Source organism: Ictalurus furcatus, chromosome 23 (assembly GCF_023375685.1).
Source record: "Ictalurus furcatus strain D&B chromosome 23, Billie_1.0, whole genome shotgun sequence".
Classification (NCBI taxonomy): domain Eukaryota; kingdom Metazoa; phylum Chordata; class Actinopteri; order Siluriformes; family Ictaluridae; genus Ictalurus; species Ictalurus furcatus.
Genome location: NC_071277.1, coordinates 4,256,216 through 4,283,473, shown reverse-complemented (window position 1 = coordinate 4,283,473; position 27,258 = coordinate 4,256,216). Strand labels below are relative to the sequence as shown.

The 27,258-nt window shown below is 39.3% G+C and overlaps 1 protein-coding gene across 3 annotated transcripts in view; it reads right to left on the bottom strand.

Moving 5' to 3' along the window:
• Nucleotides 1-6,834: 6,834 nt before the first annotated feature.
• eya1 (EYA transcriptional coactivator and phosphatase 1) overlaps nucleotides 6,835-27,258 on the bottom strand; it is a 57,237-nt gene continuing 36,813 nt past the window's right edge. For all 3 annotated transcript variants that reach the window (XM_053611368.1, XM_053611369.1, XM_053611367.1), the window contains 7 exons: nucleotides 26,711-26,800; nucleotides 12,959-13,017; nucleotides 12,497-12,657; nucleotides 12,176-12,290; nucleotides 11,876-11,997; nucleotides 11,089-11,189; nucleotides 6,835-7,667 (listed from right to left, as the gene is read on the bottom strand). In XM_053611368.1, the coding sequence (XP_053467343.1) occupies nucleotides 7,587-7,667; nucleotides 11,089-11,189; nucleotides 11,876-11,997; nucleotides 12,176-12,290; nucleotides 12,497-12,657; nucleotides 12,959-13,017; nucleotides 26,711-26,800 (729 nt within the window). In that variant the 3' untranslated portion in view covers nucleotides 6,835-7,586. The remainder of the gene's footprint in view (nucleotides 7,668-11,088; nucleotides 11,190-11,875; nucleotides 11,998-12,175; nucleotides 12,291-12,496; nucleotides 12,658-12,958; nucleotides 13,018-26,710; nucleotides 26,801-27,258) is intronic.

The following is a 27,258-nucleotide window of genomic DNA, read 5'->3' as shown; positions in this document are numbered from 1 at the left end:
TGGGCATAGCCAGTACAACATTTTGAAATGTCCGGAAAAAGAAAAGAGACAGAGATGGAACAGGTCAGCCAAGGAAAACAACATCAGTTGATGACAGAAACATTGTGAGACCTTAACCCAGATGAGTATGCATTTCACCTCCTGAAGAGAAGACTGAAGGGAGAAACCCCCTAAAACAAGCAACAACTGAAAGAAGTTGCAGTACAAGCCTGGGAAAGCAACATAAAAAATGCAACAGACTGAGTTATTGCTAGAAAGGGATATGCAACCAAATATTAATTTATTAATCTTATTTACTTTAACTTACGTTAATACTATCTGTTCCTATACTTTTGATCACCTAACCATTGTGTGGTCTGTCCCCTGTCCCCTGTTTTAAGTTTTTTCACACATCTAGATGTAAATATGAGGAAATGGAAGCTGAAATTCTGATCAATCGTATCACATTCATCTTTTGATCTTAAACCCAAATGTCTTCAATGTATAGCAAAAAAAAAAAAAAAGAATTGGCCTCGCTGTTCCAATACTTTCAGAAGGGACTGTATGAAAGACACTGAGCAGGAAAGTGAAATAAGTAAGGTGCAAGAAAAGAATGTGTCACGTATCAAGAAACTCTGGACTCCATTTCCCATCAGCCACTGCACTGCACTAGTTGTCACATGACCACCTGCACCTGATTCACGTTTTGGTTAATGAGCACTCCTGTGTATATATAGTCCGTGTCTGCACGGTTTGTTGGTCTTTCGTTGTCTTAGACCCCTGTGTTCCATGTTTCCTGATCTTGTTAGTCTATGTTTAGTTTTGCCACAGTATTCTACCAAGTAGTGTTTAAGACTCACGTTGTTTATGTCTTGGTGTTTGTTTCTTGCCACAGTGTGTTTAGTCAAGTTGTCTTAGTGTCTTTGTTTCTCGGTACGTTGCTTCAAATAAATGTCATTATCTGCACCTGCTTCTGGCTCAACCTCGAATTGTGACAGAATGTAAATAAATTAACTAAAAACAAAAAGAAAACAGTAAATAAAAAAGAAGTTATTCAGTAGAGAATCTGATGCATTTCTTTAATAAACCTAACCAAGAACTACCTACTTTTACAGACCGAAACAATTTAACTGACACTGTAGATTAACAACCAGACTTCACTTGTTTACTCACCAGAGTTGGGTATAACGTGTTACAAAGTATTGTAATTACTTTTTCTGTAATGTAACGCATTACATTTAAATTTATGTAATTTGATTACAGTTACTGATGTCAATAGAATTACTTGCGTTACACATTTATTATTAAGAAAACAATATTAAGTAAAATGCATTTTTAAAAGAAATACCATTTTGCGTGGTTGCGTCAGTTAAAAATTCCGCCGTTATTTAACACAAAACTATGCTATGTACACAGCTCCTGTGTGTACATAGGTACTCATGTGATAAATCTTTGGAAAAGTACGATTTTTTTTTTATTTGATCGATATAAAACGTTTCAAGATACAATCACAATAGCAGCTACAATCAGTCTCTGTCAGACCACCAACATACAAACAAACACTTACAAAACTGAGGCAGCTCACCTATGAAGCCTCATAGTAGTCCACTGATCCATAACATCCTGACAAAAACAGTCTTGTTACACTGGCAAAGGTCCAAACATTCCAATCACGTAAAAATATTTAGTCCAAAACACATTATTACATCAGTAAATACCTACAGAATGTTGCTGCATCATTTCGAATGACTGGCAGATGTGCCTAATCTTTCACGTATTCTCTGTTATAACTTCTGTTCGTGAATATTCCTTATCTCTTGACTTCAAAATGGCCGCTGGTCTGTGACCTTTCGCTTGACACCTCATTTGAAACAATAGGAGCTTCCATGTCCTGTTCATAGGCTTCAAGAGCCAATGAGAGCCCGTGCTGAAGGGAAGTGTCTTTCCCTGTTCCTTTGTGAAAAGCTCGAACCTATTGCAACCGATTGTATGGATGACTGGCGCATCGTATAGCCAATGAAAATCTCGCTTTTCTGTGCGTAAAAGCACGCAAAGGTTTAAATTCTGAATATACATTTTGTAGATTGCTTGATTTTGATATGATAGCTCTTAGTGTCACCTTTCATTAGTGCCCAAAATCATGAGAAAAATCAAACGTAATAGCCTTTTTATCCTAGGTATGTGTACCAAGGGTCCTTTGGAGTCTCCAAAAGGTGATTTTGGTAAACCACATGGAAATACCCTTAGAAAAACATGTGTAAAATATAAATTTTCTTTGGTATTGTTATCAAATTTGAACTTGGACTAGGTAAAGCTTCATGCTGTGGTGCAATTGTTTTTTTTCCAGCTAATAGATCCCAGGTGTAGTCATCTGCAGGCATCTGTATGCAAAAAAATCAGGCAGAAACAAACTCGTTCTATTTCAGTGTTCAAACTTCTATTACACAATACAAGTAGCATTTACAGTGATTTTTACTGCTGGGTGGAAAAAAAACTTTCAAAAAAAGACCAAAACCATGCATGTACTTCAAATGGTTCAAGAACAGCTTTAATTTTACTTTGGGTATGCCTTGGATAAGCATTTTAGGCTAATTTTACCGGAGTTGAGCAATAAGTATGCGGTTTAATGAATCACCAGAGAACGCACGCTAAAATTACTGAAAGAATTTTATTTTTGAAATTGTATTTTTGTAGGTTTTGAAAGTAACGTGAAAGTAAAGTAATTACTAATCTGATTACTTTTTACATGCAGTAATCAGTAATGTAATCAAGTTGCAAAGTAGTACAGTAATTAGTAATCTGTAGTGGATTACTTTTTTTTTGAGTAACCTACTCAATGCAGTTATCGCCACAGATCTGGTTTACTCACCACTAACTACTTTAAACAAACAAAGCACAACAGAATGACAGGATTATGCAAACGTTTTATCCTGTAATTCTATCCTCCTTAAGATACTGAAACTTGTGGCCAGAAAAGTATACAAAATGATCAGCTTTGTGGAGCATTGGAGGAAGAGACTAGTAAATAAGTAAATACTACTGTATGTATGTATGTAACAGGAAGTGATGGGATTATTATACATATTAGGTGCAATATATGTAATATAAATTAGATGTAATATAATCAGTTAATAAAGCTTAAGAGTAGTTTCATTGCAACAAATTATACTTGTTTTGGGAAAATGTACATATATTCTGTGGTTAAGGACATCCTGGGTTATTCAGTAGCTAAAAAATGTAGAGTTATGTACCTTGGAGTTCTAAGCGAATATGTTAATGATAATGACAGATACTTAACCAAAATATTACTTATAGCAAGGGAAAAAGCAATCACAAGATATTGGTGCAGGGTATGAATATAGAACATCCATCCATCTATCTTCTATACCCCTTATCCTGTAGTATCACAGGGAACCTGGAGCCAATCCCAGGGAGCATCGGGCACAGGGCGAGGTATACCCTGGACAGGGTGCCAGTCCATCACAGAGCACAATCACATACACATTCACACACTACAGACGATTTGGACATGCCAATCTGCCTACCATGCATGTATTTTGAATGTGGAGGAAACCGGAGTACCCGGAGGAAAACCCCCGCAGCACAGGGAGAACATGCAAACTCCGCATACACAGGGCAGCATCGGGAATCGAGCCCCCAACCCTGGCGGTGTGAGGCGAACATGCTAGCCACCGTGCGCCCAAATATAGAACAATGGATGGAAATTTGGATGGGAAAAATTAATTACCAACTACAGCTGAAGTAAAAAGTATTTTTCAATAAGTGGGAAAAATGGAGGAGGTATGATGTACCGAAAATACATATGGATTGACGGACACGTAAATACAAGGATTCATATTTTTTTTGTAATAGGCCACGGTAACCATAGGCAATCTTGTACTTTTTTTGTTGTTGTTGTTGTTGTTTTGTTGTGTTGTGTTGTGTTTTGCCTTGTTATAGAAAATCCCAATAAACATCAAAGTGGAAAAAAAAGAATTGTTTAATTGAAAGCGATTGTATTTTAGTCCAAAGTTTAATTCAATCTGATTGGTTTCTCCAAGAGAGACAGAAAAACACACTGGCTGGAACAATTTTTTGTGCTGAAAATGAAAATTCAACAAGTGAAGCTGCTTGAAGCTGCTTGCGACTTGAATGTCCACAGCCACAGTTAAAGTGGGACGTCACATCTCATAGTGGTGAATGTTCCAAAAATAGCACACAAAAAAACCCTTCTTTTTAGTTACATTGCAAGGTTGGCATATTGACAAAGAAGTATTTCAACATGTCATAAATCTCCTTATACTGGCTCACTAGCAAGACTCATTTTTCACTGCCACTCTGTCCTCCATGTTGGTTTTTCTCACTTGCCTCCCAGCTCCTGACCCGTTTGGCGTTTGGCGTGCATTTCTGAAAAGTTTTTTCAACTTTGTGACCAAAAAGTAACCCGCAGCAGCACTTTTTAAAAGCGGCCACGCTCCACCTACATTGCCATATTGCTTCCCATAGGATTACATCTAAACTGTATACTGCCAGTGTGAAAGCAGCCTGAGTGAAGCTGCTGATTGGTCAGCTGTACCTGTAATTGTGTTTCAGTGAGAAAAAAAAGTACTGAAAAGGTGTCCTTACAGAAAACACTCAAAGAAAAATAATCTTAAGGAATGTGAGGAATAATGGTACTAATAAAGGTACTGTTCTCATAACATGAGGATGAAAATCAGTGCTGTTGAGTTCTTGAATTTGATTGGTCAGAAGGTGTTGAGATATATATTATAACATTGCAGTTTTGGCTTCAAGTCAAATCATGGGTTTATATTAATTCTAATACTTTAATATTGTTTCTATGGTAACAGTATACACAGAGTTGTATGGTGGATTACAGCATGTAAATTTAAAAAGCACAAGTTAATTGTTGTTTTCTGTAAGGAGATGTTTATTCAGCATTTTTGGAAGAAGTCTCCAGTTTCATGAGAGATAACTTCGAGTTTTTCATCATGGGAAAGTAACTTTTACTTTGCGTAACTAGAAATGGATAAAAAGTATGACGCGTTATTCTTTAATACAAAGCAGTTTCAAATGAAAAAATTTTTTGTTTTGTTTTGTTTTTTAACCTAATCTCCAAAGTGTTCAAGTGTCAAGCTTCCTCTAGACAATTATTTTTTTTTACTTATGTTGCAGGTTTAAGATTCTCATTTGACTACCTCGTAAACAAAATTATAAAATCGTCGAAAACGTGACTTCTTCGATAGGAAAATAAAACCTTCGGGGTTTGACCATTTGCCTATAACCGCACACCCCACTGCGTTTTATTCCTTACTTATGAAATGTATTAAACGTATTATACTTGAATGCGCTTGGGTAATAAACACGTATAAACCGTTAGCTCTGTATACCAGACTGAACTGTGTTTACAAACCAGAATTGATCCATCACACAATAAATAAATGTGCAAAGGGGACGGTGTGTGTGTGTACCAGTTCACAAATCAATGTTTTATTAATTTAAACACAATCAAATAATAATGTCAAAAAAAAAAAAAACATCTGTACATATCTTTTTTTTCCCAGACACAACAAATGTTTGTGTGTTCACGACGAGGCCCACGTCAATGTTTTTCCAGTTTGCATTATGATTGCAATATTTATTATTATTATTATTATTATTATTATTATTATTATTATTATTATTATTAAAAAAAGCTTACTGTATAAAACATCTCCCATCTAATATGACCATGAACTAGCAGCAATATGTGATACCCTGGGGGACAGGAGGAAGGAGTATAGTAAATAGGGGGGGGGGGCAGATTTAAATTGTGGTGGTGTTTAAGGGTCAGAATTGAGGTGGGGTGGGGTTATGGGGTGAATTGTATATAGAGGGGGTTGACTTTGGATACTGTTGGTTAAAGAAGCATATATTAAATTGACTTTGTGGGGTTGACTTTGGATATTGTCGGTTAAAGAAGCATATATTAGATTAGGAGGGTGGGGGGTGGTTAGAGGGGTAGGTTGTAGATGGAAGGTACGGGGTAAAAGGGGCAGTAGAATACTTCACCTGCAGGAATGAAGCAACACTGACGACGGAGCAGAAACCGGTCAGAAACTCACACGCAGATTCAATTCCTGCTGAGGAAATTCACAGTCGGTAGTGCATGTGTGTTCTTGACCCCTTTTGCATCATTGTGTGTGTGTGTGTGTGTGTGTGTAGTGGCTTTCTTACAGTCTTTAGAGCTTTAAAGTTTCCCAAGTCCACAGTCTTATTTAATCTAAGCACTACGAAGAATTTCTACAGCGACATTTCCAAAATAAAAATAAAAATAAAATAAAATAGAAATGAAAAAGACTACTTCATACAAAAATTACACTTAATGTACAAGAGTTTCTGCTTTTAGTGCCAGTACAAAAGATAACAAAACCTTGAAATATTGTGGAGTTTGAGGTCTAACTGCTTTGAAACATCAAACAGAAACCAGTCAGAGGTGAGCGTACAGACGTACAGACGCTCAACTCAAAACTTACATTCGCTTTGATTATTACTTTCTTTTCTGATGTGTGTAATCCCATAAATACGTGTATCTTTTTTTTTTTTAATTAAAAAATAAAATGCTATCGAGGTTCTTTGACTAGCGAAGGAGGGGGAGGGGGAGGGGGGGGGCGGACGGAGAAAAATAAAATAATCAATAAATCCGTAAACAAAATACGAAATCATTGACACGTGACATCCATGCTTTTGGTCATGACGAAAATTCTCAAGAAATCTTTCAAATCTACATTTTAACCATTACACAACACTTTTAGGCCCCGCACACGTTTTTTTTTTTTTTTTTTTTTTTTTTTTTTGTGTGCACTCCTGCCTTAGTGTACTTCCACGAAAAAAGAAAAAAAAAAAAGCACTGAATAGCATGAACTGTAGCTAATGCGAAACAGGAAGGAATAGTCCAGTGATTAAAAATATACACACACACAAAAACCGCCGTATTCTGTACACGTTTGATTGTCTGAGCAAAATCCAGATAAAGTTTTTTTTTTTCTTTTTCCTTAAATTATTAGAAAATCCGTTTTTCTTCTTCTCCATAAACGTCTTCTTGGAATCAAAGTACTTTGCATGGCGAGAAACACACAAAACAAAACAAAAACGGCGACAAGTCTCTCGCAGGGCGGCGGCGCGCTCAACAAAGTCTCTGATTATAAATTAGAAGAGTAGGACATCCGGCGCAGTGGTTTCGAGCGAACCCGAGAAATGAGAAGAGGGGGAAATCGCGCTGAATCTCAGTGGGAGTCTCGCGAAGAGCCAAAAGCGACGTCGGTTGCTCTGGTTTCTTCACAGGTGTGAACCCTTGCAGTTTTTTTTCCCCAGAAATTCCGTAAAACATTCTGACGGCTTTTTCGAAAAGAAGCCGAGTCAATTCACAGTAACCTGCAGCTGCAGCGTCGTAAAAATCACAATCCTCCGTTCGACCGCTCCACCGAGGGCCGAGGTTTAGGGTTAAGACGAATCTCGGGCCGATTTGCACGTGTGTGTTAACGTTTATTTTTCCCCCCGTTAAGTGTGTTAACGTTCTGCTGTCGGTCCGTGCTGAGTAGAAATGGACAGATGAGGATCTCACAGTGCTACAAATACTCCAAGTCCAACGCGTGATGAAGAGCCATGAGGTCCGAATGACTGGAGATCCTCCAGAAGGGCATGTTGTGCTACGGAAAGAAAGAGAGAGAGAGAGAGAGAGAGAGAGAGAGAGAGAGAGAGAGAGAGAGAGAGAGAGAAAACACTAATGAGCAAATCACTTTGAAAAAAATGGCATTCAGGCACATTCTCACATAAATGTTACGTATGGTTCAGCGCTGCTGAATTCTCGACTCTGATTGGTCAAAAGGTGCTGGTTTATTTTCTATAACAGCAGCTCTGACAATACTGATAGCTGTAATTCAAATCAAAGCTTTAATATATTAATGTGCTTGTTCTAATACGTTTCTATAGTAATAACTCAGAGACTTGTATGGTGGACGCTCAACTTAGACGTTTTTTTTTTTCTTTCTTTCTTTTAAAAACAGCGTTATTTAACAAAGGAAAAACATGTAATCATTGTTTTTCAGTTCTCAGGTTTCTCTGTAACATGATAAGCTCTGCTATAATCTAATTGCTAACAGGAACTAACTCGCTGCATAGACATTCCAAAACATTAACTGCAACTATAAATGGATAAAAAGCATGAAATGTCATTCATTAATAAATAAGAAATTGTAATCGTTGAAAATTGCTGTAGTATAAGACAAATTAAACGCTTCAAGATGTGCTGTTATAGGAAAATTATCCACGATGCATGGGATGATGTAAGGCAACGCTTATTTTATTCCTTACGTGTCATCTAAGCAGCTAGGCACGGCATTCAACACAATAACCCCCCCACCCCAAAAAAAAAACTGTACCTCTCTGTCCATTATAGAGGAGGTCTATGTGACTAGCAATATCTAACTAGCACTGTTATTTGGATCTAACTAACACAATGTAACCTCAGATACAAAATCTGTAACTTTCCAGCGGGCATTACGTATCTATTTAGCAAGCTATGTTGGTTAGCTTGCTCTGTTTATCTTGTATTATAGCCGCACATTTCTAATTATATACTTTGTGTATTGTTCAAGCAAATATGAGAACATTAGATAGCTCTCAGGAGTAATGCTAGCCATGTTTCCATGGAAACATTTCTAAGCGTACGCTTCATCTACAGTTCAAGCAAATATATGAATATGAGCTAGCTCCCTATTACTATGCTAGCCATGTTTCCATCTAGCTAACCTTCTCTAGCTATCATTGTAGAAAATTGAAAGTGCACAACAAGCTAGAAGTGAAGACCTGAACGAAATGCCGACCGGCAGAAAAAGCATACTAATTTTAAATAGAACAGCATGATATAATTTAAATCGTTACAAAAAGACAAGCAATTATTGTGACGTAAATGTTATCATCGCCAAATGTCTATACAATACTAGCAAAAAGTTTATTTAGGAAAAGAAAGTGAGTTAGCAACAACAACAAAAATGTGTTCATGTGAATATTTGTTGAATGAATATTCTTATAGCTAACTACTAAACATGTTCAAAATCGTCCTGTCATACTATTTGCGATCAGAACTTTATTTCTCATTGATAAATGGTTTGTAGAAATACAATTTCTAGAACTTACCTAATTAGCTATTTGTATTACTCGAAACGGTCTGACTAGCTACGAATACAAATACTAGCAAACATTTAACAACATGAATTTACAAGATCCCGTTTCCTCTCCTCATAAAAGCGTCGTCATTTAAGTACTTGCCATTCGAATATTTTTACTGCCATTAAATTTACTGCCGATTAGTAAGTAACAGGTATTTAGAAAGTTAGCAGTTGAGCAACTCTGAAACAGAATGCTAGCAAGCATTTAAAAAATACTTCCTGCTAGCACTTTCTTTTTCACAGCAGGTGCATTACTTCATTCTTTCTCTCTGTACACAAAGACATTGTTATAAACGTTTTATAAAATATATTTTCTAAGTAACAATTGAAAAATCTTAAAAGAAAAGAAAAGAAAAGAAAAGAAAAACGATGCTAGCAACCGTTTTAAGAATACTTCCTGTTAAGTGTGGAGCTGTTTGATACAAACTTTGAATGACTTGGTATTTGAACTTTAAACATTTTGGTGCGATTAAGAAAAAAATGTTAGCAAAGTTGACTTTTTTTTATGCGCTACCCTTAATTGTTAGTGGCATTTTGTTTGCCAAAGGCTTTAACCATCTCATTAGTAAAGTAATGAGGAAGAAATTAGAAAAGGACAACATTTGCAGCACTCTCGAGGCCTGTTTTTTTTGTTTTTTTTTAAAGCCCTACTGGGAAAATAAGTATGAATGCACTGTACGGCCCGAACTTCCCTGAACACGGCATTGCGAATGAGGCTTTGTTCTCGGAGAGACGCTGGGAGAAATATGAGTCTGCGAGAATGAAAGAAGCTTGTCAGGAGTCTTCAGTGCTTCCATTACTGCCTCTTATCAACGGTATAGCTTCTCTCAGGCATATGTTCCGCTTAGAGGAGCTTGCGCTGACCCTTAAAAGACTCGTTTTCTCTTTTTTTCCCCCCTTTCTTTTTTTTTTTTTGTTTTGTAAATTGTCTTCTGCTTTTAAGTTTTAAAAGCCTAGAGATGCTATCTCTTCTTCACCTTAGCTGGGTTATTAAGCAGACGGGGGGGGGGGTTGGGGGGGGGATTGTTTGGGGGATTCTTTAAGGGAAAAAAAGACAGGAGAATTAACGACAAAACTCTGACATCCTTCTATTATCTAATGACGGCAAATGGACGGAGAATCGTTCGCACTGTATTAGCGCAGGTGTACGGGAGTGTCAGAAACATATACGCGAAGCTGTGTTAACATCCACATTCCTTGCATCTCGAATTGACGAAATGCAACTTAATACTTGGCAGGATATAATACAGAAATGTGTCGACATGCAGCTTCACCTTCTGGATCTGTTTCTTAGCTGTCAGGGAAATGTGTTTGTTCCCCCGGGTAATTAATTAGCTAATGAATATCTTCGTCTTTTGCGGTTCATGGTTAGAGCATCGAGTTTACGTGAAAAACTTGGCAGAAACTCAGCACACAAAAGGGCTTTCAGACAGTCAGCAGGTAACATAAATCCTTCGAATCCTCCTTTGAACAGCACAGACGAGAGCAACTACAAGACCCGGCTGCTACTGCGCCGTGTCATACAACACATCAAAAGGCTTTGGCAGCCAAGCCGTTCCCTCATCTTCAACCCACACAAGAAAAACATCCCACATTTCATCAAACAAAGATGTAAGCTTCTTAAACGCGTGCTCTGTTTATGGGCCGGTCTCTCGATCATGCCTGAAAGGACTTGTCTAGCGTTACACGCATTCATGCTGCTTCAGCTCAGCTCGGCAATGTATAATTATGCCATCTCGCCCCCTTTTTACACTTGAGCTGTCAGTGCTGATTCAATTGTGGAAGCTATTTTCTCGTTTCGCCAATGGGCTTTTTGGGAATAAATGGATAAAAGTGAAAGAGAGGGCGGGGGGCTGGGGGGGGGGGGCGAGCAGGGTCGAGTGAAGGGTTTCTCATTTACCTTTTTGGAGCTCTGCTCCTCTTCTACTCCATCTCCCACCACCACGTAAACAACTTTCCTCCCGAATCTCTGAATTACTCGCTCAAAGCAGCTCTCTTTGCCTGCGGAGGAACAGAAACAGGTTTAGTGCTTCCAAACGCGTCCAAGAGCCAGCCTTTTGTGAGAGCTCTCTAAATACGCAATAAGTTACACAAAATTACCCAGTGTAAACACTTAGCCGTAGCTTGGGGGATTCGATAAGATCAATGCCCAGATAAAAGTGGCCTGAAAAGCATTAAGTGTGTCTTTCTCCTCCCTAAACCTGGGACAAATGGAGTTTAACGAGCTAAATCAGCCTCACATGCTAATGCCAGAGTTTAGGGAGGCATGCAGCCCGCAACCAGAACCGTCTCTGCTCAGAGATGGCCCACAAAAAAAATGTTAAAAAACGTGGACTCTACACATAGAGTTTATTTTGCATTTGAAGAAGCGGAGGCAGGAGTGGAGAGGGTGAGGGGGCAAAAATGTCCGTGTGGAATGAAATAAATTTGCCGAAGTGGTTTCATATGCAGGCCTGAGAAAAAAAAAAAAAAAAGGAGAGGCCCAGCTCAGGCCGAGCTCCAAGAAAATAATCCTAGCCTGATTAGGCCTTTTCCTTAGAAACCGACATCAAGCCTCTCGTGTGTCCGCCCCCTTCTGCAGCCTAAACCAATCCTGCACCATGCGTCTCCTGGTGTTTACACATAATAACATAATATCCTGATTGTTCGGCCCACAGGAACCCGCAGGTAGACGAGCTATCACTCACCTATTTTCGTGGCGCTATAAATATTCTCGATTGGAAAAACTATTCCCAGTCCGTAGAGCAGCACTTTTGCGAGGGCAGGTATGAGCTGCGTCGTGGTCACTAAGATGTTCACGCAATTTGACCTGGAATTGAAGCAGAAAAGAGAAAGAATGATTTTCTTCCATTTTGGCAGAAGCTAATCTTGTCACCATTAGTGATTAAATTGTTTGCAAACAATATAAGGTTTTGGAGCGTATAGACTGAAGTGCTATTCTGCAATTTGTAGATTTATGTATCTGCTCTCGAAATAATTTTCCTTACCTTGAGTGGATTAATGTTAGTGCTTTCAGTGCCAGTGTTAACCAGGAATCTGTCAAAGCTTCAATTTCTGCTCGCAGTTGCAGCCAGGCCTCTCTTTTGGCCGGACCCAGCAATCCTGAAAACCAAAAAAAAAAAAGCCATGTTTGAGTTGGCCCGTTTTTGCAAACAACTCCAGAAATTTCAAAATTTAGCCCCAACCCAAGTTGGAGGCTTGGTGGAAAGAAAAAAGCCTCAGAGTGTTTTTGTTGACACACATTTCCATTCCCCGTTCCCTCCTTCCAGCCCAGCAATTTGCCCTGAGCATTTTTATTGCGGAATTACCTCCGACGTTGTTTTTGTAGGTGGTGTAAATTTCTTTTACTCGTCTGTAGCGGAAGGCCAGCTTTCTCATCCAGTCCACTCCTCCTCTCACGCCGGTCGCCAAACACAGGTTGGCGCTGGTGGCGGCGGCGTGGAAGCCGTCCGTACTGAAGTTATACGTGCTATTAAAAAAAAGATAGACCGATCGGTTTCAGATCGGAGTGGTGGATTGAGAATACCGTTACTTACTAATACTGCACATATTTACAACTTGCAGCAAACGTAGTTGATCAGCCTTGACATTTGGTGTCTGAAGTGGCATTCCTAAAGGACTTGGACGTTTATGGAAAAGACTTTTGGTGACTTAATTGACGGTAATTCCAAACAAGAGAAGCAAATCTTCAGAAACCAAACGTCTCGTCTGAGTGACTACATTTTGCCCAAATGTCATATTTGAACTTCTGAACACCATGCTAGCTTTACCTCAGATCTTGACCGTTGTCATCAGAGGAAACGTCGTCAATGTGGACTTGATCACACTCCTGTAGAAGAAGAACAGGAAAAAAAAAATACAGAAGACAATCGGAATTAAAGTAGGCCGATTTGATTAATGGCTTACACGTGTGAAACTGGGTGTGATTTGGCAGCTCGGATCCATGTGAAGTGAGTAATGTCAACAACTGTGGAATTCCCATTTTGAAGCCTAGAGCTCAGGGCGGAAAGCAGAAATCATGGTCTAAAACCACTTCCAGGCTCGAACCCCCCACCTGCTCGATCTTAATAAAAATAAACATAATCATCAGGGGACCAAGGGTGTAGCCACTTGGGCACTAGTACTAGAGGGAAGAGCTTAATGCTTTTTCATCTATTGCTAGATAAACATCAGCTGGGAGGAGATCGGCGTGGCTTCAAAAATACCAATAAGCTGCTGATGTTTGCCGCCACATATCTACTCATGGGATGCTTCTCGGCTGCGAGAATGAGCGCTTCATTAAACCAGTCATATTATGCAAGTCACTGGGTGACTTCCAGTTTCTGCATTGGGGCATCCTTTGATTTCCTATGAAAATCTGTGACGAGACTTAGACAGAAAGCTGGATTAGAAACAAGAAGTCACGTGCAGTAGAAGAATAACTGTCCACTGGTAGTCTATTTATTAATAATAATATTAAAAAAAAACATTTACAAGCTTCTTTCATATGCATGGCCTGAACAGGAATACTAAAAAAACAACAAGAGTGGAATCTAAAATACAGGCTTTAATGCATATGATATACTAATTCAGTAACGTTAGCTAAGCTAACCAGCTTCCTAAAGGATTAGCAACAGAGTAAGAAGAGAAAATAGGGGTTTGGGATGTGGTCACATGATTAAGTTTGCGATTAGATGACTAAATTTAACTTTAAGTTCTGTTTTGCATGGGAAGATTATTGCATGAAAAATCCAATATTTAAACTTAGCCGCATGTTTATAGGAGGACGAAAACACTTGCTTTGTTGCGGTGCCTAAATGAAGCGGTATCTGTGGGATAATGAGCGCATCCGTGCGCCTTTCGTTTTCTTGGAGAGGCCGACGAGTTCTTCAGCTCCAAACTGACGCTAACGCAAACCAGACTTTCTGCTAAATGTAACATACTAGAAAAATTGAACCTGATGCTAACCGCCAATGAAATTATGACCTCTGATTGCTGCCGAGCCACACACCAGCATGGCCCGAGGCGTTTTTGTGCAGAGTGCAGACTGAAAATCTGTTATTAGTTTTCCATTTATAGGCGTCCCCGACCCCTCCCCCCCCCCACTCCTTCAAACCCCCACCCCCCCCACCACAACCACCAACCGACCAAGCAAGCCACCCACTCCCCACTCCTCCACTTGGAAGAGCCACAAATGTTTGGGAGTTCTGCCTGGACATTAGGATCCAACAAATTTCAGATGGGATGGAAAGGCAGGATTGCAACATTCAGCTGCATTAGAGGATGAAAATGGAGCAGCTAAATTGAGGCCAGGCTATCTTTTATATTCTTGTTCCGTGCTCGATAATGACCACTTCCAGCCATCAGCTGAATGTGAATAACAGTTTATTACTATTTTGTTGCAGGTTCGTAAATTCCTTTTCCAAAATTTCCTTTTAAGATGTTCAACTTACGTTTCGTCTGTTAAAGACACCAAAGAACACATGAACAAAAGGACTTCCTCGTTTTAACTCAATCCAAACCCGGCCAAATGCTGATGTTATTGCATTCCTGGCTAATGCTAGAGCAGGCTAAGGGTAAAAAGGGCTTTAGACCGTAAACCTTTTTTATTTTACTGGTTTCCCCTCTGAACAAATTTTTCATCTCCCTGGATTTGTGGGCGGGCGACGCGCAGAGAAACTCAAACCAGCTGTTCTTTAACAGAATTAAAATCTTGACCTCGAGAACCTTTGCTCTAATGCAGGCCTTCTCTCCCAGCGAGTCTCCAGATCCAAAGAGGAAAAGACTTTGACCCAGTGGCCTTCTGCTCCTCTCTAGGGCTCCGTGGACTCAGATAAGGGGAGGAGGGACGGTAGACGGAGGGAGCAAGGGAGTGACGGAGGGAGGGGTGACCTCACATGGAGATTTCGGAGCATTATGGGTCCAGAAGATGGACTGCCTACTAGAGCTGCTCAAGCTGTTTGTGTAATCTGTTTCAGCAATGGATCCTTAATACTTGCGAAGTACCAATTTGTCATTGGGAGAAGCGGCAGCTTCAGACAGGCTAAAATCATTACAGGGCAATAATGTCTAGTCCTCGTTCACAAGTAGCAAGAAGAGCTAGAATATCCAAGTAGCATGATGATAACTGATGTTCACCAGTCTGCAGGGATGTACGCTAACTTACTAACAGTTTTCATAACAGTCCTTCAGGTGTCGTACGTGGCAATAAAAATGCGTTCAATCGAATAGCCGATGTCACTGCATGCTTACATGGCCTGTGTTATTTATTCACTGTACCAGTACACACAATTAAATGTTGTACTGCGGACTGCCAGACATCCACGAAAAGAAAAAAAGGCGGGTGAACAAAAAAGAAGGAAAGGAACGCCGCAAACTCCGACAATCACCACGCACAGCAGGATTTCCCATAAACTACTTGACTGCTGAGCGTCTTACAGAAACTCGCGAGACTCATTATTCGTCCTTCTTAAGCACTCGTAAACACTGTTAAGCCTAAATGAGCAGGAATGGATGAGCGGTAAGTGCTTTAACAGGCCATGGTGTGCATTTAGTACTGAAGCAGAGGCCCGGGAATTCTTAGAGCACACACACACACACACACACACACACACACACACACACTTGTTAACATTTTAATAATACTTCAGAGCATAGCCAGTTGTTGGAGGATGTACACTGGGACCGCTCTTGTGGTGCTGTCATCTGATAAACATTTTTAAAAAAAAAATTCACAGACAATTAGCTGTAATACAAAATAGTCGGGGGGGAAAAAAAACAAGAAGAAAATCTTCTTCTTGCATCTCAGCTTTTAGATAACAGTCTTGCGATGGCTCAACAACTGATATTTTTGTCAGTATAACAATATACATTACATTGAATAGTAATATAATACCGTCTACTCAAAGTTGTAGCTAGCGAATCCTAGCCATTTGGAATTGTCTAAATACTAAAAACACTACTCTTGTGAATTTTTGAGTTTGTTCAGACATATCATTAAAAAAACCATACATATACGTGATACGGTATATTCATATGCGTGGGGTTTTGTTTACTTATTTAATTAAGTAAAGGTGCATTGCAGCTGTACATAGTCATTTGTATGACATAAAAGGAAAACATAAAGAAAATCATCTTGTTACAAAGTACTTTAATAAATATACAGCTACTTTTAAGCAGGCAATTATATTGTGTGTGTGTGTGTGTGTGTGTGTGTATGTGTATATATATACACACACACACACAATATAATACTTTAATACAATAATATATATAAGAACTTTAATACACTCATTGGCCTCTTTATTATAATTAGCACACCAGCTAATTCATGCAGTTATCCGATTAGCCAATCATGTTGTTGTAGCTTAGCAATGCATAAAATCATGCAGATACAGGTCATGTGATCGCAGTGACTTTGACCGTGGCGTGCTTGTTGGATCAGTTGAGTATTTAAAAAACTGCTGATCTGATGGGATTTTTCCAAGTTTACACAAAATGGTGCAAAAAAAAAAAAAACCATCCGGTGAACTGCACCTCTGTAGGCGGAAACTCCATGCTGATGGGAGCCGTCAGAGCGGAATGGCCACAATCAGTATGTTTATATGGACAACAACATTCCGATATTAACCCGATTAAGATGATACTCCGATTAAGAAACTAGCGTGTAAACAGTGATTATTGAAGACCTTAATCGGGCTAAAGTCATACTCGGAGTAAACACAAATGGAATTAAGACGTGTGGAGTATTCCTGTTTTACTCGCATTATTGACGTGCGTTACAGACATGTACACACCTTAATCACACAACGTCGTGTGGGAGTTTTCACCGCATTTTGCGACAGGACACGTAAACACACATACGACAGCGCTCAACCTTTTGACGGCAAACAAGAGAGCACGGCTGCGTCCGAAACCGCGTACTTACCTGCTACAGTATATAGTAGGTGTAATACATGTAATTCGGCTACTATATAGTAGGTAAGTACGCGGTTTGGGACGCAGCTCACAGCTTCAAGCTGTCGTCTAATTGCACGTATAGCACGACAAATAATTAACTGCACTTGAAGCTTTTGTACAATTTTAAATGAAACACCCAGAACTGTATACGGTACCATAACGAAGACGAATTGTATGTTAATAAGTGGCGCGACGGCGTGGCGCGGTGACGTAATGACGTGTCTATGTTAATCGACCTATGTTCTATAACACGTAAAACAGGAACATGAAAGGAGTATTCTAAAAGCAGCTCATATAAACACCTTAATCAGAATATTGTCTTATTCAGAATAAGGTCAGTAATTAGATTATTGCTGTCCATGTAAACGTAGTCACTCTTTCAAGCTGATGTGAAGGCTAGGTTTCATGTATCGTGCATTCTGAGATGCTTTTCTGCTCACCACGGTTGTAAAGACTGATTACTCAAGCCACTTAAGAAAATTGATCAGTTACAGTAGTACTAGTGCTAAACTAGTACTAGTACACTGAATGACAGTTGTCATATACTGTGTACTACTATTTGGAACAGTTATGCACTAACTAAATAGTACGTACTAGTGGAGTATGCAGTGTACCATTTGAACACAGCTTAAAAAAAAAAAGCTAGAAAATCTGATCAAGATGATGTACTTTGAGATAGCACAGGCCATAAAACTATAAAAACAAATTGAACCACTGTTCTCGCTACTCATGCTGCTCTGCTGCGTCCTCGGCTCTTCCTTCGCCGAGCAGCGATCTTCACAAACCCTACAATCACCCTTAACTCGCTCCACATGTTCCTACTGTAGACTGTACAAGGATCCTCCTCTACGGTCCATACGTAATTACTTCCTAAGCAAACAATTTGTCTTTCGGGTTTAATTCATCGCATTTTCCCCTCATCTCGTTCCTTTTCGACCGTCTGGCAGGCCTCGTCCTAACAGACAGAGACGACGGAATGAAAAAGTACATATTGAAACACGGGAACTCGACAAAGCTGTAAAATAAACACCTAAAAATCACCTTCTCGCCGTTTCTCGCCCAGCATTGCTCTCTCTCTCTCTCTCTCGCTCTCTCGCTCTCTCTCTCGCTCTCTCGCTCTCTTTCAGCTCACCCTCTGCAAAAGCTTTTTTCAGAGTGGCTATCAGAGGCTCCTTTGTTCCTCTGTCGTCTGTCATTAAGCAATCAGGCCGATTCTTCCTGTTGGCCAGAGGAAGGACTTTTGCTACTGACGGCTCAGAGGAGAGCTGCAGTGCATCAAAAAAAAAAAAAAAAAAAAAAAAGAAGCAGAAAATGATTATTTCAAACTACAAAAACCTGGCTTTTCCCTCTCGTCCTAGAAACATCCGTATTGCATTACTCTCGCTGGCTTGCCTCCGTTTTTCCTCGTTTTTTTCTTCCCCACACAGGAGGAAAAGGACTCAAACCAGACGAGAGTCTTAGCCCAAGCCATGCCTTATATAAACACAACAGCATATGCCACTCATGACGCGTATCTTTATTTCTTTTATTATACATTTATGTTGTTGTTATAATACATACTTTTCACTTTACATCTGATATGAATTGTTTTTGGCTCCGAGCACCAAGAGATATTCATGTGCGATATGCATTTGTGTAACGAAGATTCTGATTCAGGATTCGATTCGTTGATTCTGTAGATTCGAATTCACCTCCATCCAAAAGACACAGCAGGAAGTGATTGGTGTGTTCTTTTACTGTATAGTCTTATTCAAATATATTCTGTATAGTTGCTGTACATTAACTCTCAAATTCTTCCTCTGACTGAAACATATATTTGCACTCTTTAGAACCATGTACCTGATGAATCGCGTTTCTGGTTCTATGATTCAGTTGAGTTGCCTGAGTAAGGAAATCAGTGCGACAGCTGTGTTTATAAAGATTCGGATTCTGAATCCAATACAATTCATATTTCTGATTTATAATTCAGATGTTGATTCCTACTGAAATCCTCATTATAGTTTCCCCTGCATAGCTGTGAAACATCATAAAACAGGAGCATAAAGAAGTATTTCAGTATGAAGTATACTGATTCAGATTCTATTCATATCTGATTCACATGATTAAAAAAAAATAATAATAATTCTGATCTTTATTCGAAATTAATTCTGAGCTTTATTCGATATTTAGTCCTGTCTCTAAAGTGTTTTGACTCTGAGTCTTATTTTGATCGTCTTCACAGGTAAGAAAAATATTCTTCTAAAATTAGGCTAAATGTTTTGTTTCCAGTTGATTCTTTTACTGATTCAGATTCTAATCTTGATTCAGATTCGAGTTCCTGTATTCATATCATCCTGTATTGTCACAGACTCAATTTCAGACTGTGATTGTGTCTCGACAGTGTATTATGTATGTAATGTATGTATTACATAAGATTCCAATTCTATTAACAATTTCTTATTGTAATTTTAATTTAGTCACACGACCTGATTAGATTCGATTTTGTGATTCTGGCTCTTCGAGTGATTCTGTCTCTCTGACTCAGGCGAGTAACAAAAAGCGCAGTGTGAGCGATTACGGCCGTCATCACGGCATTCCTCCGAGCCTACAAGCTCGGCCCATGTGAAAAAGCCGAAGCCACGGTTCGCAGGTTCTCAATGCCGCTACTCCATTCGCCAAGTCTGTCATCTCTAAGAGGAGGGGTCGTGACCCCGAAATTTAGCTTCGCCAACCCGTCACCCCACCCACCACCCACCCCAACTGCTGTGGGGGCAAAATGAGGCAGAAAGAGAGAAAGAGAGTGAGAGAGCTTACCTGTGGGTCAGATACAGGATATAGAGAACAAAGGAAGTTCTTCAGACCCACTTCATTCCAATCCACAATTCCTGCTTGAATAGTCATGGAATTTAAACACACACCAGCACGTATATACAAAACAACTGGGTGGAAACACGGGTATCGCGAAATTGAGTGGGGGGGTTTCTTATTCGTTAAATAAGGAGGGTGGAAGAAACATCTCCCAGGCAAGACGATGTACAAATTTCTTTAAGAGTGTACATTGCTAGAAAAGAAATTAAACTCACTAGTTATCATATAGCCTAAGATAAACACATACAGTGCTTACAATTCTCCTCTAAAATCCAGTATCGGACCTTGATTTAAATTACAATTTAAATTACTTTAATCTTTAATCTTTACTTTAGATTAATTAAATGTTCCTCATTAAAAACACATCATTCATTTCACCTCTCCCAAACAAGCAGGTGTTAAATAGTCTGATAAAACACACAAGACAGGTACTTTCTTATTGCCATCATTTGGATCATTTGGCACGGAGTTGTTAGTAATGTTATGTTTTCCGCTCGACCCTGCGGTGTTATCCGGCCGTGATGATGTGGTACGGGTAGTGTGTGTGTGTGTGTGTGTGTGTGTGTGTGTGTGTGTGTGTGTGCGTGTGTGTGGAGGAGGGGGGTATGTTGAGAGAAGATAGACAGGGCTGCCTTTTGAAGGCTCGACTTTCTCTCTTTAGTCCCTCCAACAAACCCATGAGGGCTGCCGTGTCTAGACACAAAAAAACACACATTAAAATCCGCAGAGTCAAATCCAGTGCCTAAACACACACGCGCGCACGCACACACACACACACACACACACACACAAGGAGTGCAGGGAAAGTTATGATAATGACTTATTTCACTTTCAAAAGAGTTGCTCCTCTATTTTGATAAGCTTGGAGGACTTTGTGGAATTATTGGGGGGTGGGGGAGGGGCAGAGTGTGTGTGTGTGTGTGTGTGTGGGGGGGGGTTCGTTAGGATGCAGCACAGGTCATGGAGAGGTTCGACAAAACGATAGAAACGTGCCGAGCAGTGTTCTCAATCTACAAGTGATTAAATGGTTCAATCATATGCCAGTAAACGAAATAATCCTTATACATCAGACTGAAAAAAAAATCGAATAAAACGACGATAATAATCATCCTTAGCTTTATATAATTAACGAACAATCCACAAAAAGCTTCACTGTGATATAAATACTAGGAGCAATGTGTTCAGGTAAATAATAATAATAATAATAATAATAATAATAATAATAATAATAATAATAATAGGAAGCAAGGAAGACTCTAAATAATAATTATTTTTAATAATAATTATGCTGATCAGTTGATTGATCCACTTAATTCATGAAAATAACTCAAGCAAAATGAAATATAATTAGGACAAATGCAATAATAATAATAGCAATAATAATAATAATAATAATAATACAAAATGTATCATCTCTACTACAGAAACAATCAACAAATTTTAAATCATCTTTATCTTAACTGCTGTGTGTCACAGCTTTGCCATGTCATCGCTCTCTTCCACTGTGTGTGTGTGTGTGTGTGTGTGTGTGTCTAATTTAAACCGGGCCCAGCTCAGGAAGGGAACTCCGTCCTACAAGCGGACTCGTCTTGGTTTTTACCCTCGAACCTTTCCCTGCAGAGAGCAAGCAGGGCACAATACATGCACACCTAACATCCTCCAACATCCCACACACACACACGCTCTCTCTCTATCTCTCTCTCTCTCTCTCACACACACACACACACACAGTGGGGTGGAATGCTTTCATCCCAACACACACCCGCAGATCACGCTCAGGTAGTTCCCGAGACACTCCAGGTGATTTATAGAGTGGGAGACGTTAGATGTTAGGAAGACGTGAGATCGTGTTAGTTGTTGTGCGTTGAGTGATTGTTGTGGATTGGCAATGAAAATAATAAAGGGTTTTGTTTTTTTTTAATTAAGAGATGTCAATTAAATCTAGTATAGAAAAAGGCACAGGTATAGGGTATATAAATATATAAAAGTTGATTTATGAGAGATATGAAACAAGACACACAAATACTCGGCTCAAGTTCTAACTAACTGCTTCACTGTTAATTATCTTACTGTCTAATTGTCGAATATATTAGTCCAATTGAATGCGTTTCATTTCAACTTAAGATAACTTGATCTAACAAACAGCAGACATTATCACAAAGCAGCTTTAGAGAAATATATCAATTCAGGATATACATTTATAAATTGATAAACGTGTCCCTAACGAGCAAACCAGAGGTGACGGTGGTGAGGAAAATCTCCCTGAGACGACATGAGGAAGAAACCTTGTAGAGGAACCAGACTCAAAAGGGAACCCGTCCTCATCTGGGTGTTCAACAGATAATGCGAACATAAATAAATATTATAAAGAACAGTTTTCAAATCATTATTATCATCATCAAACCCCGCAGTATTGTCCAAGCAATTGACGGGTTTGGTCTTGACAAAGGCTACTGTATCTATTTCCTCCAAACGTCTTTCTTTCAGACTGAAAAAACAAAAAAACAAAAACCAGAATACTGCACATCCGATCAATACACAGATCACGTTGCTGATGAGTGTTTTATGGATTCGTCCTGTCTTTGTAAAATATTAATAATTAAGTGGCCGAAAAAAAGTATCCATTTCTCTGCGCACTTTATTATCTTATAGCTAGGAGTGACATTGATGCTTATTCTGTTGATCAATATGCCGAGGGTTTGTGTTGATCCAATGGCCTATGTGTGCGTGTGTGTGTGTGTGTGTGTGTGTGTGTGTGTGTGTGTAACTGATCCCCACTGACCAGCTCTGCACCCACTGGCCAGCTTCCTTTCCTCTGTATCGTCACTTTAGCATTAACTACACACACACACACACACACACATACACAGAAAGTCACACACACACACTTAGAGGCAACAAAGCATCAGCACTCTATATCTATATGTAAAGATGTATGACTAGATATACAGACAGATAACTACAGACATCTAGAATCTTCCCAGCATTATACTAGTAATATTGTCATATTACAGATTCACGAATGCGAAGGCCGTATGGACGCATTTCATTTCAACAAACCAAACCATGCGAGCGTTAAAGAACTTTACGCAAACCGTCCCGTGTAATAATTATCGATTCAAGACTTCCGTTATTCAACACAAAGAGTACAGCTTCGCGAATTCCCGCTAATGTTACATTATTCCTTATTCTTATTTAGATTCCAACTAACCTTGTGCATTTTCAATACAAAAATCTGTCCCATCCGTAATGGTAATTACATAATGGATAATATATGTAATGTTATATAATATTATTCGCAAATTGTTATCAGTAATGTATCAACCAACACCTATTTGAAAAGTTGTTGTGTTCCTGAAATCATAACTTTTCGTGAATGGTCGACGTTTTGTCCATATTAAAGTAATTAATATACAGTATTTATAGTAAAGTAAGAATAATAATAATAATAATAATTTATATCCACCAGAGGCACAGAAAGTGTTAATGAAACATATTGCAACTTCTAAAAAGTCATAAAAGTGCATTAGTTCTGGAATATTATATTCCTCTGTAGACTATCCTTAATGCTTAGGGTATTCTGAGCAATACACATGCATGCGTGTGTGTGTGTGTGTGTGTGTGTGTGTGTGTGTGGTAGCACTGGGGTTTCCCTTTATGGCTCTGACTAAATTAGATATAGCATATGCGTTTGGACAGAGCCATAAATACAGACCTGCTGTGGTGTTGTTTACACTGAAGGAGTGTGTTCACATGTGTTTAGATGAAGCCTGTAAAAATGGAACAGGCCAACTGAAGACATGCAGCGCTCGCCGCAAAAGAGCAGCGTGATTCAAATAGTGCCGAAATGGATTTTTTTTTCTCGAAAATAAGCGTGTGCATCACTCCTTCGCCGTCAAACTGTGTTGCGTAGAATCCGCCCTCACACTGTTGTACTTTTAACCATCCTTGGCTTTCGACCTGTCAAAACAAGCCGTAATAATTCTCTCGTTGAGATAAAGCAGAGAGACGAAACTATACACATTCGAAGCGTTTTTTTTGGGGGGGGTTTAATAAGAGGCTCCCCCCGGCTCGAGCTGCCAATTCGTCTAAGGGGCACATGAAACAGAAATCGAAATACAGGACAGATGTTAAAGCCACATTGAAGCTTTTTTGTCACAGCCTCATTTTCGTACTTCTCAGAAAAACGGCACGGCCGCGTCTATTAAAGCGGAGCGCAGTTCGACTCAATCCGATGTGGCCAAACATACGGGAATATTTAACAGCCAATTGCCGCCTATTAACTTTGATCGCACGACTGTGGCTCGGCTGTCTCGTGTAGCACAAACATTTTCTTTCTACCCGCTCGTTTCTTTTTTTCTCTCTCTTTTTTTTTTCCCTCCTCGTCCGAAAAGGTCGGTGACTAATGAAACTTGGCAGCTCACTTCACACTTAAGTATCAAACAAAACATTTCCTCTCTTGCAGGGTCAGACGCGAGCAGGACGTGAAGGGAAAGCTGGTGGGTCAGCGGTGTCGGATTATAGAGCTGAGAGAGAGAGAGAAAGAGAGGGAGAGAAAGAGAGAGCGAGCGAGCGAGCTGGGGTTTGGTTAGTTTGGGTTTGTCTTGAATGAGAAATAAGAAATGACATTTTGAACAAGAAATGGGCATTGTGCAATGCATTAATCTGTGCTTTAACGCTCCTGCAATTAGCATGAGTAGATAATCGGTTACGTGCTAGAGGCTTACCACGAGGCTTTTCAACAAGCACAGAAGCAACTCAAAATACCATAATTTGCCACAAGTTTTTCCCATAAAAGTCTGAAAAACAAACTCTCATAGATAACTTCCTCTTATTACTAAGGGTATGTTACATTAGCTAGCTAGCATTGTAGCTATGTTCGCCTACATTAGAAGCTAGCTAATGTGATGCTACATTCAAAGAACATTGTGTTCACAAGATATTCCACACGAACAAACCACTTTTGAGGTATTCACAACTGTCTTATAAAGATCGTGTAATAGCACACTTGTGACGGAATGTAGCTGTCTCTCCAGTTTGGTTAGCAATCAGTGCTAAGTAGAAATACAGCATGATTTTAGTGATTTTAGGAATATTTTCTGTGTAAACTGCCAACACTGCTGAGGAAAATGTTGATATTTTGGACAGGGTTGTCTTCTTCACACGGTCACTTTGCCCTTTCATTGTCCAAAAAACACTCACGCTAGCTCGTCAACTCATTAGTCTTAGTCGTTATCCTCATTACTTGGCGTATAATCAGTGTCCATATTTCCCAGTTGCCTAGCGACAGTGTTCTCATGACTTAGTCATAGGTTTAGCTTTCCATGTTGAAGCACAAAAAAACAAAACAAACAACTGCACAATGCACTACATTTTAAGTCTAAGAGTACATAGATGTAAGCTAACACTGTTACCATGCTACCAATTGGAGGCAGATTTGTCCCAGCCAATCTAAGTTTTACCCCTCACTGGGTAAAGCAGACAGACACCCGCGCAGTTATTGCCCCTGGGGGCAGATTTTACACCGATCTGCATGAATTAGGAGAATGGGGGTCACCCCAAACCATGACCAAGAGGGGCGGATAGCATCACAGCATGACACATAGACACTCCAAGTACATAGAGAAACACTAGATACTGACAAATTGCCCTGGTTGGAGGGAGGAGGGGTGAAAGGGGGCAAAAGTGTTTGCTTTTTTTTTGGGGAGGGGATACTGACAGGACATGTAAAATTCATCATGTCCCTCAGGCTCTGAGGGCACACATCATGGCTCAGGCACTTTTCTGCCATTAAACGGTTGTTGCGGCGAAGCTTCATAATGTAACTTATATACTGTGTTGTGACTTATCGTGTATGCGTGTTCATGATGCATCGTGCTCATAATGTAATGTATACAGCCTGTTTTGACTTCTCTTCAATCTCGGGATTCGGCTTTACATGTTATGGTAAAGAAAATACGCTAACATTAGCGCAGACTTAGGGAGAGTTTTGTGAGGTAAGCAAAAACACGCTGCCATTTTACTCTCCCAGGACTGCACTCACTCGTAACGTAACATAAACACAGGGTTGCCAGGGTTTACACCAAATTGAACGAGTTTTGGAACAAGGTTGCGGATGGAAAAGCAAGTCTGCGCGTGGCGTTTTCTGAGCCAAATATCCCAAATCAAACCTAATATATGTTAGAAAAAAGAAAAATAGACTATGGCAAACAACCAGTAATGGACAAACTATATTGTCACTGTTCTGTTATATACCGCCAAGGTTTTTATGCTGCTCTTAGCAACAGTTCCCCTTGACAGGAAGTAAAATTAGCTGCTTTAGACCATTACTTAGTCATAATATGACAACTTTTACCTCAGGATTAAGCTTTACATTATCTGGTGAAGAAAACATGCTAACAATTCTGAGGGAATGTTTTGTTTAGAAGGCAACAACATTGACTTTCTGTCACAAAAAGTCAACTTAGTGGCTTCCATTCTACTATTTCACCGAATTTCATCAAAACAAGCCAAAACAAAATCCAAACACAACTACTTTTTTAAACGAGCCAGAAGTAGTTCTCTATATCCACACCACAACGTTTACTCCTCAGACAAGCTTGTTTTCAATGTTCCCATTACAGGTATACAAACAAAGTCCAAATTCAAAATTTCTGTTAAATTGAGGAGGAATGCCAGACACATTATTGAGTTCAAAATAAACCAGCTCAGAAAAATAAAAACACTTGAGCACTTACTTCTAAGTCATTGAAGAATAAATGTGTGTCTGCTAAATTGAAGATCATCTCTTCCATTCGGAGTCCCAATGACACAGACGTCGGTGGATCCTGGAAAAGATGACATATTAAGTACGATAGCAAAATATGATTGATCAAATATTATAAAAACAATCATACAGGATCCATCTGCACATCACAGCGCACACAAAGCTTGTCACATGGAGTCCATATATGGAAATGTACGTGAGTACATAGTATATGTAGATGTAGGTGCTTCATTTAGTCCATATATATAAATGTCACTTTGAGTCCATATATGGAAACATATTTGTCACTTCAAACATATTTGTCACATCAAGTCCATAAATGGAAATGTATGTGTGGCATTGACTCCATAAATGGGGATGTAGGTGGCATTGAGTCTATATATGGAAATAGGAGTGGCCATTACCTGACATGTCTTTAAATACATATACACTATAAGTGTTCAATTTGAAAGAAACTCAAGGCCACTCCTATTTCCATATATGGATATATACTGCAGGTGTTGTATTGAGTCCATATAT